The sequence below is a fragment of the Falco cherrug genome, chromosome 20, assembly GCF_023634085.1.
Source record: "Falco cherrug isolate bFalChe1 chromosome 20, bFalChe1.pri, whole genome shotgun sequence".
NCBI classification, from domain to species: domain Eukaryota; kingdom Metazoa; phylum Chordata; class Aves; order Falconiformes; family Falconidae; genus Falco; species Falco cherrug.
Genome location: NC_073716.1, coordinates 817,479 through 829,786, shown reverse-complemented (window position 1 = coordinate 829,786; position 12,308 = coordinate 817,479). Strand labels below are relative to the sequence as shown.

The following is a 12,308-nucleotide window of genomic DNA, read 5'->3' as shown; positions in this document are numbered from 1 at the left end:
AAACACTAAAATCTCCTTAAAGACCTCAGCCTTTCATGCTCCTTAGCGGTTGCCTGAGGGGGATTGGAGTCCTTTGGTTCTCGCAGTGAAAGCGCTGTCGTGTATCCATCCTCTTGCCCGAGCTGCTCCCTGAGAAGCCCTTGCGTCTCTGGTCTCCTGTTCACACAGTAACTTCTGAACCCTTGTTTTGAAGTCCTGTCTGGAAACCGCTGGCTGCAGTGCAGAATCCTCAACTAGAAGTTGGGAATAAGAAAGCTGTGGCTGTTGAAGAAGCTTTTTTTATTAATTTATGATCTTTCTCATCCTTCCTTAGAGTGTTTCTGGATCCCAGCCACTGGAGAACTTGGGTATTTCTGCCGCAAATACTCCTGAATCCCATCCTGCCAAGCCCTGTGGAGCACCAAGACCCGTCAATGGAGTTATTAACACGTAAGCTGCTTGCATGTTATGGGGAGAGTTTGACACTTGTCATCTTGACAAAGTCCCATTGCAAACCAGCCTGTAATATGGTGGGTGGTAGTAACTGAGTTGTAACAGTATAAATGGTCTTTTTAGAAAAAAGTATGGTAGTAGATCATATTTGGAAACATTTTGGAGGAGATGGCTTGCTTGAGGTTTTCTGCTGCATTGTTTTTCTGAAAATGGTATTAAACTGAGCTGTGTTTACATGAACAGGCCCTGCAGGCAGCCTTGCAATGAGCATGTTCAAAACTGTTTCTTCATGGGTATTTTTAATGCACTTGCAAATTGTATGATTCAAAGGTCCTAGTAGCCCGATTGCAATTATTTTGCAGAAGTATCTGTAACGGCTTGGCCTGCTTTTTTGGAGACACTGAGGAACCTAAACCCCATTTTGGGGAGTGAGACTTTCTAAATTCTTTGTTTCTCTGGCTGTTTCTGTTGAGAAAGTCTTTAAGTGAGTAAATGAAAACAAGCGAAAGAAATTCCCCTGTGCTACACAGGATGATTTCAGGGTTGAACCACTTGAAAACCTTTGAACACGTGAGGCTTTGAAGTTCTGATAGTGGCTAGAGAAGCACTACCAGCACCGTTGCACTTGCTTAGTACCTTGAGGAGGGAGGGACGCTGCACCAGGGCAGTGTGAGCAAGCTTAGAAAGCACTGATCAACTCGCTCATTGCAAAGCTGAAAGACTGCAGGCTGTAACAGAGCCCTTTATATGCCTGTAGCCTTTGAACTCCAGAGCCTTAGACCACAGGGCTTTAATGTTTTGCATTTTTAGAAATGAAACACTTGTAAAATATACATGAAAAGGTTCCGTAGATGAGGCGCTGTGCTGGTATTTGGTAGGTGGTGTGGTGTATTGATGGGCAGGGTTACTGCGTGTGGACAGGGAAGTCCTTTGTACCTAAATCAGAAAGGTTAATGTTAACACTGCACCTTCCTGGTGTCACTGCTGAGAGTTGTTAGAGCTGTAGTTCTCAAATATTAATCAGAATCAAGTTTACATGGAGGTTAAATATTTTTTCTAGAAAATTAAATGTTCTCTTTCTTGTGCTCTCTGACATTTAGTCTCCTGAGAGCCTGCTGTCTTAAGATGCCCTGAACTGATATTCTGGGGGAAGCTGAATTCTGGGCGTAAAGTTGTTCAGGTCGAAGAGTGGCTTTTGGTCTTGTTCTGTGTCTGGCTTAAAATGCTGGGCTTTGTTCAGAACCTCCAGAGGTTTTTGTCAAAGGCTCAGTGGTGGGAGAGTGTGGAATGTGACCAAAGTAAAAGCAAAAATTAGAGTTGGCTTAACAAAAGCTATTGCCTGGTGAAAGTGCCGTGCTTTAAACTCAGCTTAGAGCATCTGCTAAGGTGTGAACCGTGAACCTGGCCTGGTACAGCTGGGTAATGTGGGGTGGTTGAATGAATAACAGTGCCTCTGCTCTTCTCTCCTTGGGCAGTCTTCAGCCTGGCCTGGCAGAACATGCTCAGGGAGATGGCCAGGAAGCTGAGGAGCTCTTGCATAAAAAGCAACGACTGAACATGGTTTCTTCATCTTCGGATGGAACGTGTGTAGCCGCTCGCACTCGCCCAGTGCTGAGCTGTAAGAAGCGACGGCTCGTTCGACCCAGCAGCGTTATGCCCCTTTCCAAAAAGGTTAGTGCTGTTTGGTTTTTCACACCGAGAGCCTGGTGAGGGCCTGATGTGATGGTCTGGTGTGCTGCTGCTCTTCACCTGAGGAGGTCTCCCTGTTTTGGGAATGTTTGTGGTTATCAAGAAGGAAAAAATAATGGGAAGAGGAGGACAGTGAAGCTTCAAAGGCTGTTGGAGAAGTGAAGGAGAAACAAAGGAGGAAAAGCTTTGAATTTGTTGGAAGACTCATTAGCAGCTGTCACTGGGGAGGGGAGATGCTGAACTCTGATGGTGGATTTTCTTTTCTACAGCCATGCAGCCCGAGGTGAACTTCAGGCCGGGTAGCTCAGTGCGGCACAGGCTGAGCAGCCAAAAGCTGCTCTGGGAAGTACCAGAAACCTTAACTCTGAGCGCAGGAATTAACAGCCCCAGGAACTTGCTGCTACTTGCTCAAAGCAAAACGGCAGCTGTCTGACCAGCCGTGTGTGGGGTGTCTTGCAAAAGGGCTGCCAAGGTGATGGTGTTCGCTTCCGCTGCTCGAGTTTGGAAGTTGCTGAATGCCATGACTGTTCCTGGTTTTGTTTTCTTATTTATTTTATTTTCCACTCCTCTCCCTTATGCAAAATTCAATTCAGTGAAAATACAGTTGATTGCCTGCCTGAGGAAAGGCCGTGCTTCATTCTTCTTAATTTCTCTTAGGAATGCCATAAACTGGCAGTTGGAGGATAGATAGTTAGAAATTTAGGGAATAAGGACTTTTTTTGTGCATGCAGCTCTTACGACTGCAGAAACACAGATGGCAAAAATCCACTTACCTTTGAGTCAGAGTGTTTCAAATAAAAATTTACCACAAGGGTTCAGGGGTTTTCACTCTGCGGGTGCTGGAGTTTTAAAGAGAAGCTCAAAAAGAAACCTTTTTCTGAGCAAAATAAGATTCTCCCTCAACTGAGTTAGCTTTAAATGATTACTCATTTGCACTTTTATCTGGGGTATTTCTGGTAGAGCTCTGCAGTGACCACTTGCAAGATCTTCAGTGATTTGGAAGTTTATGAACTATCTCGTAGGTGATGCTGACTCGTGCACTTGGTGTTTGAAAAAGTGGCTGTTAATTCAGCGTTAGATTTTGGCTGTAGTCATCAAAGGCATTTGGTAATCGGAGATGGTTCAGAGGAGCAGTTCCAAAGGATGGAAGATGTGCCGGATAGCAGAGGGATTTCTGTGGACTCCTCCAGTTACTCAAGAGAAAACTAAGTGATGGCTAGGTCACGGTCCAGAAATACCGTGTCTACTTGACCGCACTCTCCTGCCTGGCACAGAGTGGTTGTCGATTGCTGCAACCAGAAGTTACAACCGGGAGAATTCACCATTTCCATAAAGGTCATCCATAACTGTGCCTAGTGCTTTACAAAATCTGAATACAACATCACCTGTGATTTTTAAGTTAGGAGATGTCCTGTAGGAAAAAAAAAGCAGCTTAAAGGTTGAGTGCATCTGTAGCCTGCATTGGGCTGGAAAACAGGACTGGTCTGGTGAAACAGGACGGGAGGGGATCTCCTGCAGTCACCCACAGCATCCCCATGCCCCACAGCAGGCTGCTTTATCCTCACACCGTGCCAGACGATTTGTCTAAACCTCCTTAGGCAAGCTATTTGAGTGCTTAGCTTGTCTTGTTTTTCAGACAGCAAAACCAAACAAACCAAATTTTCTAATTTTCTAATACAAGCTGCCTTGGCTGCCCTTTAAAGTCATGACCGGTAGTCCAAGTCCTGGTGGAAACTGGTCAGCTCCCCTCATGGCTTCAGAAGCTCTCCCTGTAGTGTGATAGTTGATGTGGTAATTCCTAATGGGGTCACCTCTGCACTACACACAGCGTGGGTCCTTCTGCTTTTGCACACACAGTTCTTGAAATCCATGCCCAAAGGTGGGTGCAGCCCTCCAGGCACCGCAGTGCCGAGCAGAGGGGCAGCATTACCTCCTGCGTCCTGCACAGCCATCCTGGTACAAACCCCTGTGGGTGTTAATTCTCAGCGATGGTACGACACTGCTGATTCATGCTCCTTTTCTGATCCATAACAGCCACCAGATCCTCTGGGCAGAACTGCTGCTCGGTTACCTCTTCCTCCTCTTCACTAGGCGCTGAAGTGTCTGCTTGTTGCATTTGCCCTTGGTGAATTATATTTGATGTATTTTAGATCGTTTCTCTTAATTTGTAACCATGAATGGGTTTCCAGCTTTTCCCTTCAAGGTGCTTGCAGCCCTTCCCAGTTCTAGTGTTAAGGCTTGAGTGTATTATCTCTTTGATCATTCAGGTCATTAACGGAAATTATTTGAATGATACTAGACTCAGAACAGGCTTCTGCAGGATCCAGTTTGATGGATCCTTCCATTTTGATGGGGAATCGTAGGTTGCTGTCTCTGTATGGGTTTTATATCTGGTTGTGCATCTGCCTTGCAGTGGTTTCATGTAAATTAAGTCGATGTAATAGAAGTCTATAATATGAATTAAAAGTCTGCCCTGGTTTAGGAAATAAGGTTGAAAACCACCCTTTTTCACTCAGTGAAGATGTTCCTGTAAGTGTCAGCTCTTGGCACATAGTGATGGGTCTCTGACCCCTCTAAACTCAAAAAGGCTTTTTCCACTCCCCCCCCCCCCCCCCCCCCGACAACTGGATTGTGCTGCCTCATGGATTTTATAAATGAGGTTTCAAGCTATATAAAATTAAACACTTTCAGTCAAATTTAGTAGATGTTTAAACTGTCTGTGCTGCTGAGTAGTAGTTTTCAGTTCCGTTTGTGCAAAATGAAAGCATCCTTTTATACGTCCAGACTAAATGAACAGGTTTTATACAAAGTATTTAAAAAAAACAAAACCAAAAAACACCACCACAAAAAACCAACAGCCTTCAGGATGTTTTCATGAGCTGTCAAGGGGGAACGTGTGAAGGGAACCCTTGGACACGTTGACATCTGATGTTGTTGACACTGTTCTCTGTCCCCTTTCCAGGTCCATCGTAATAGCCTGGTGCGATGTAGTTGTGATGTGAACCCTTTGTGTGCTTTGTGTGGCACCCGAAGCTTAACGACTCTGGAAATCCAGTATGATGCCCCTTTGCTGGAGCGCCTCTCCCAGCTGGACTCATGTATTCATCCTGTCCTCTCATTCCCAGATGGTAAGCGCAGCACCCACAAAGCTGTCAGGGGTCCTGAGATGGGTCACAAGGGGTGCTGGGGGTGCTCTGGAGCCCACTCGTCCATCCTGGGCTTCCAGAGGGAGGGCACATCTGCTTGGGTACCACCAAGCTTGTCCACCTGCAAGGTTTTTCAGGAGCAGAGCATTTTCTGGAGCAGGAGGGTCTGGGAGAGCATTCCAGCCCAAGTCTGCTCCGCTGCGAGCGTGTTACGGGAACTGAGCTGGAGCCTCGCGCGGGGTGGGGATGCCGGGGAGTCCGAGCTGCAACCTGGCTCTTAGGCGGGTGTCTGTGTTGCTGCAAGCCACTTGAGAAATACGTGTTTCCACGGAGTTTATTCATCTCTATGAAATTATTTGCAGATTGATTTAAGTCACAGGAAATTTTTTTGACCTTGTAAGGAATTGGAAATGATCTCTGTGGTTCAGAGGGTGCAGTAAGAAGGGATGTTGCCATCAAGACACTCGTTTCCCTGTGTTACAGTATCAAGGTTAATCATTATTAAGAGGAATAACTAACCAGCCCTGACTGTGGGGTATTCACAGATTTCATGTGTAGGGACCTTTCCCAAGGGAAAAGAAGGAATTTCCAGAGTCTTTAGCTTCCTGAGCTGCCAAATTAAATACAAGCCTGTTCTCTGACTAAAAAATAATTGGCTTGCATGATTGGTGTCCCACTCGCATCTTTTTTCCTCTGATCACGAAATATAGGACCACAAATTATAGGAACTGGTGTCAGGAGAGGTGGGCAGTAAAGAGGTGATGGCAGTTCCTTTCCTTGGTAGGAGTGCATGGCTGTTTGAGGTGTAAAACGCCACTGGTAATGCTGGGAGGAAGGTGTGGGTCCCTGCTTCTTGTGGGGGTGTAAAGTGCTTGGTCCAGGTTAAGACGCTAGGCTAATGAGTGTTTGGGTTTAAATTCCAGCTTTACAAGAACTTTGTGTGACAGTAGGAAATGAATGGAGTGTCTGGGAACAATTAATCTGGCATCTTTCACTAGTGCTATATTTAAAACAGACTAAAATAGTAAATTGGTGCTATTTTTATAAACTAAATCCCTGCCCCCCAAAGACCCAATCTGTTAAGGAATGCTGGAGGAACTTTACTCGCTGAACTCCTGAAGCAGAAATTTATTTCCTGGTTTCACAGCACTTGTAATCCCCTCTCTGTAGTGTTAAATCTGATGTCCTAGAAGTGGTAGGAAAACCTGTTGTGTTCTATTGCAGCATGGCCACCAGGCAAATTATCTCATCCCGTGCTCACTTCCCATTTTCCGAGGGTCAGCTGTAGCCAGCTCACGTGGTAAAAGACCCGTTCTGGCTGCATGAGATTACACCATACAGATTTGAAACAAAGTTTTTAAAGCCTAAAACACCTGTAGAGAAATACCAATTCCTGCCGCCCTCCCTCAGATTAACTTCGATTATTCACTGATGCTTAACGTTGTTTTGCCGGGGTTGCTTTTTGGGGATTGGGGTACTTTTCTATCCAAAGATGAAGCCAGGTGGCCTGTTCAGGTAGGGAAATGGCTCTGCCCGGCGCTGTTAGTCTGCATCGAGGGGGCTCCTTGCCTGTATTCATCCAGGCTGTTGCTGCCCCTCCGTGATTATTTTGGGGGCTCACCTTGAAAGCGAACCGGCTGGGTCGACGGGCAAAGGCTCAGCTTAGAGGAGCCCGTGAGGTTGTTAGATGGAGCCTGGCCTTGGAGCTGGGAGCATGTGCTGACTTCTACTTGGAGCCTGACTCTCCGGGGCTCCTCCGGTGCCAGCAGCCGGGAATCTCCGGTGCAGTTTGCCAAGGGCAAAATTGCCAGGCTCCGCAGGAGGAAAAAGATCATTTATTCTTCTGGCAAGCGGGGCGCAGGCGCTGCGGCTTTTAACCCATTGCACTTGTGCTTCGTAAGCGCTTTGTCCCCTTCCTTTCAGGGCTTTTTTTCTGGTTCATCTGATTTCTCGCCGGGAATTTTCGGATGATGTAATAACCTTGGTGGGGAGGATGGAGCCAGGGCGCTCGGGCTCAGTGTGGTTGCCATCTGCTGGCCCCCGGGAGGCCTGCACTGCTCGCCCGAGGAGCAGGGGGAGGAGGGGGAGGAAGAGGAGGAGGAGGAGGTGTAGAGACTAGAGACGGTGTCACTTGCTGCACAGACTCTGGCGCAACCAGTGCTGACAGCGGCAAACCACCAAGCAACTAATTTTCTGCTGACAGCGTTTTGTCTTGAGTTTTTCCCTTCCGTTCGACCTGTCTCCTCCTTTCGCAGATGTGTGGGATGCTGGGATGGAGTGGATTCTGAGGAGAAAGCAAAAGATTAGCAAAGAGGCGAGGCTGTTTTCCCGAAGTCGGACCGCGTCAGCACAGTGGGGCTGCAGCCTCGCTGGCAGCATCCTTGAAGGAATGGCTTGGCCCCTCTGCTCTTTGGGACGGGGCTCCACAATCCAGTAGTGGTGGCCAAAGAGCTGCCATCGCACTGTGGTAGCTCTTCCTTAGCAAATGGACAGAGCTTTAGCCATGAAGAAACCTGGCATGCAGCTGTCCTGGCTTTTTTCTGAAAGTCAAGTTCCCCCTGTGCGTAAGAGCCGGCTCCAGCCCGTGCTCTGCCAGCTCTCTCCATCCTCTCTCCCTGCCTGGGTCTGCTGGGGCTTTCCAGGCCCTGGAATTGGTGGGGAAATATGGGGGACAGGTTCAGCTGTTGAGATTACCAACAGGGCTTGAATCTCTGCCATTTGCCCTCCGAGATCATCTAGGTGCAGTTTGTAAATCCCATGGCAGCTCGGAGTTGCCTCCAGGTCCCCGCTGCAGGCGCGGGGTGAGGAGCTTCATCCCTTGCACCCGGCCTGGGAAGGCTCATCTCTGCTGAGGGTTGCTTCAGAGTCCCTGAGAAAATGTCATGTGAGCCTGAGAGGTGTGTGGGAGGGGGATGTTTGTGCTACTGGTGCTTGCCTGGGTGCTTTTAACTCCTAGTTGTGGCAGCGTGAGTTGGTGTGGGGCTGTGTGTCCTGCCAGCGATGCTCTGCGGGTCTGCAGTGGGGTATCGTGCACGTACAGGTGTAGCTGGAGAACATAAATTAACATCTCAGTAGTTAACCCTAAAGGTTTTAATGCTTTTCCACACTAGGATTTTGGCCCTCAGGCATATAAAAGAGAGCTGGGTCTTGGAGGAGACTTAGGCAGGCGTGTTTGGTGATCAGATCTGAAGTTTGAAGCTGTGAGTATGAAAGGAAGTCTTATTTGTGGGACTCCTGAGGCTGGAGTAGCGTACTACTCCAGTTTATGTTTTTTATAGTCTGCCTTAGCCTATCTGCACAAGAAATACACCGAATAATCTCATTAGTGTTCTGTCTTTCAGCTAAGGTCAGGAGTGCACGTCTGTATGGGATTTGGGAGAAACAAAGCTTGAGGAATATGAGCAAAAGTAGCGTCTGCCGAGTTCCACAGCAGCACAGCGTACTTGCGCTCGCTGCGAGACCACAGGACTAAACAGGGACAAGTACTCTGGATTACCCTGATCTGTGGGATGCACAGAAACTTCAGGCTCAAAATGCATCAGTTACCCAGATAATTACCGGTGGGTTTGCCTGCTCACAGCTGGTTGCGTGGCCGGCCGCTGCCTGCAGATCTCCCAGTGCTCCCTGAGCCGCCGGAGCGTGCTCGCTTACCCAGCTCGCCTTAGATGATCGAGGTGCTGCATCAGGCAGATTAACGTCATACAGTATTTGGCTGGCTTTTGGCTTGACCTGGAATTGAGGATTTAAGCTGAATTTCTGTCTTCCACCTGGCACCTCTGTAGATTTGATGTGCTGAGATATTTCAGATTCTTGGAAGTCAGATCTGAGATAGCAGAATTGAGCACAGCAGTACATGAGATACCTTCGGTGGTAAAGACGCGTGGGTTTTCTGACAAAGGCTTCATCCTCCTGCTGGGATGTACTTGGGCCGTAGGAATCCTGTAGGAATGTCCTTCTCTCAAAGAGCTTCAGATAAGAAATGCTGGGTCCGAACATTGCAGGTCCTCCCTGAACGTGAGGAAGGCGTAGGCGTGCCTGGGTTTTACGATGCCTGTATGTTTGTCAAGGGCTGTTATCACTGTGGGACTGGGAGAGGATTATGGTACCGCAGCTTTCTGGTGCGTAATTTAGGTAATTTGAATGCTGTGGTTTGTATCCCCTCTGCAGATGTGCCGACGAGCCTGCACTTCCAGAGCATGTTGAAATCTCAGTGGCAGAACAAACCCTACGAGAAAATTAAAGCTCCCAAAAAGCTCTCGCTCAAGCACAGAGCTCCCATGCCTACCAGCAGCCTGTCTGACCCTGCTCGCAAGGACCGCCACAAGCTGGTGAATTCCTTCTTCACCGCAGCCAGTAAGTGTCCTCCCCGCCTCTGCTGCGTGCAGGATCGGTGCCCAGTTTTGTACCCGACAGCTGTGCAGTCGGGGTGGTGAGAGGAGGAGGAGGAAACCCTTCAAACTGAGCTCTCAGGGCTGAGGCTGTGGTGTCGTAGGCCAGGGCTGAAGGTGTGTGCAGGTTGCGAAGTCCAGGCTGGTCTGGGTTCGTAGGGTCCTCTCCTTGGTCAGCCCGAGGCAGTGCTCACGCTGGCACGGGCAGTGCTACAGCTCGTTGCGCTCTGAGCGTGCCTGCAGCGCCCTGATGGGGGGAGCCCGACCTGCCTGGACTTACGGAGCTGGTCAGCTCTGCCCGAGGCTCCTGCGCCAACAGAAAGAGAGGTGAAAACAGGCGTTTCATAGCTCTTTCTCTGTTCCCCTCCTCAGAGCGCTCACATCAAAAAATCCAACCAGACAAGGCACACAGGCCACCTTTAGACGATTTTACGGCCGTGTCCAAGGCCGAGAGAGCGCCAGAGCGCTCACTTGTCCAGCCTCCTGCCTGTGACAAAAAGCGATTGCGAGACTGCTCGTCTGAGAGGAGTGAAGGTAGGCTCCCACGGCCAGGTGTCTCGGGGGGAGCTTGGGCTTTGCTGCACACCCAGCCTCTCTCCCCCTTCAGCCTCGGAGAAGGGGGAACGCACTGCTTCTGGGCCTTGTCGCCACTGCAGCAATGCCTCGTCTGCTCTAATTGCTTCTCTCCCCAGGGCCTCTCAGGCTGGCAGCCGCCATCAGAAGGTGCTTCTCTTTCATGCAAAGTGCTCCTCAGCACGGGCCGTTTCTGGTGCACATGGTCCTTCTCTATCGGCTACCACCCGCCCCTCTGGGTTTTTTTGCTAATGTTATTCTTCATTTTCTTCCACCTTTCCTGTGTAGTGTTGAAGCACCACACGGACGTTGGTGGCCCGAGCTACTTGTCAGCAGCTGTGACCCCCACACCTCACAGCCCTATAGCGCGGCAACTGTCCACCTCCTCCGAAGGCTCCGCTCCCGCCAGCACGAGCTCACAGGGCACGTCCAGCGCAGCCGTAAGTACCTGGTGCCTTTCGGGAGAGGTTCCTGAGCTGAGCTCCATCGCAGGGTCTCAGCTTTTGAGCGGTTCAGGCTTCTTAGGGTTGAGAGTGCTTAGTATTCCTCTTCCCTTGCTGGACCCGTTGGTTCAGCTGTTGGTAGGGTTGCTGGCCCTCTTTCCTCTGACCTTGGGTCTGCTGCGGTTCCTGGATTGATGCTGGCTGCGCAGAGAGCCGGTCAGCTGCAATTACAGGTTCACTGTCAGCTCGGTATCTGCTGGTAAATGTTCCTGTTCTCAGTGGTCCCCTGGCTTTGCTCCACACCCGGGGTTCGGTTTCTAGAAGCAGCCTGGGGATGCCAGGAAGAGCAGAAGTGCTGAGCACAAGCAGCATGCGGCTGCGGTGCCTGCACTCAGGCAGTTTCCCTTCACGGCCCCGGTGGCGCTGGGCTGTAAAGGGGGTCGGGGCTGAGTCAGGGGCGGTGGTACAGCAGTGGCGGTCGAGATCTTTAACCTTCACCTGCACGCAAGCGTCAGCCCTGGCTTAACTCATACCGTCTTGTGAGACACACTCAGCCTCCCAGTATGCTCAGGATGACAGCGCTGGGACCTTCGTGCAGCTGTGTCTGAAAGCTGCCCCTGAGCAGGACCGTAACTCCCTCCACTGTGCCCTGGGACAGACCGATGGCACCGCTCCGCTCTTCTGCCAGACGTCACCCAGCACCTCACCCACCTCAACAGAAGCTCTTGGTTAAAGAGCTGAGTTCTGCTGAACTTTTCAGCATCCCAGTGAAGAACTTGGCCTCTGTCTGGCCGCTCCCGGTGGTAGCTTGTGCCACAGCCTAAGCTGGATGTGACCCAGGGATAGCAGAGCAGGTCTCCTCGAACCCCAGTAGTGAAACCAGGGTGGTTAAATTGTATCTGTCCTTAGCACAGCTGAGGGCACCACTTCCAGCTCAACCTTGTCCCTGCTACAAGCTTGTTGCTCTGAGGCTGCCAGGTTCCACCTGGGTTCTGTCCCTGCAGAGCTCACTGTTGCCGTCAGCTGTGACATCAGCGATGCACCCTTTGGGTGCCTGAAGAACCCAGCGAGCAGTGGCAGTCTGGGTTGAATGTGCTGGGTGCTTTGGAGAAGAGGACAGCTCTTCTCAGCAGCTTTGGTGGGTCAAGATGGTATTTCCTTGTGCGTCACACACACACCTTGGTCTTGCTGCCTTTTCACGAGCCCAGAAGCGAGGCAGAGTGCCTCCATCAGCAGCCGAGTCCTGCAAGAGCGTCGTGGGTGCCAGGGTCTGGTCTCTGGGCTGAAGGCTCCAGGTCCTGGCTTTGAGCATCATAGTCTGGCCCAGGCTTGCATCTGCTCCCCGCCCAGTAGTTCAAGCCTCACTGGTGCCAGTGACATGTTGGGATTTTCTTGCTGCTGTGGCTGTAGCTGCCCACCCGCCCCGTCCTCCTCCAACTTCACACGAGTCTGGGGGTCTGGCTGTGGCGGGGGTCTGGCAGTTGGGTTCCCACATGTTTTTACACTAAAAGCCGCAGGGATCAAAGGAGACGGAGAACGTGGCACACTGCCGGTGACTCCATTAGGAAGACAGGCCATTTGCATATCGAGCTGATCCATGGGGATTCATGTCACTGCTGTCACAGGTTTGGGGGAGG

At 50.2% G+C, this 12,308-nt stretch overlaps 1 protein-coding gene across 7 annotated transcripts in view; it reads left to right on the top strand.

Annotated features, from left to right (window-relative positions):
* The window catches only part of KANSL1 (KAT8 regulatory NSL complex subunit 1), a 100,866-nt gene that overhangs the window by 80,090 nt on the left and 8,468 nt on the right, over window positions 1-12,308 (top strand). For 5 of the 7 annotated variants that reach the window (XM_055697833.1, XM_005439473.4, XM_055697830.1 and 2 more), the window contains 6 exons: window positions 314-429; window positions 1,908-2,103; window positions 5,084-5,249; window positions 9,435-9,620; window positions 10,028-10,189; window positions 10,517-10,668. In XM_055697833.1, coding sequence (XP_055553808.1) covers window positions 314-429; window positions 1,908-2,103; window positions 5,084-5,249; window positions 9,435-9,620; window positions 10,028-10,189; window positions 10,517-10,668 — 978 coding nt within the window. The remainder of the gene's footprint in view (window positions 1-313; window positions 430-1,907; window positions 2,104-5,083; window positions 5,250-9,434; window positions 9,621-10,027; window positions 10,190-10,516; window positions 10,669-12,308) is intronic. The other 2 variants (XM_055697832.1, XM_055697831.1) reach the window with 1 other exon arrangement.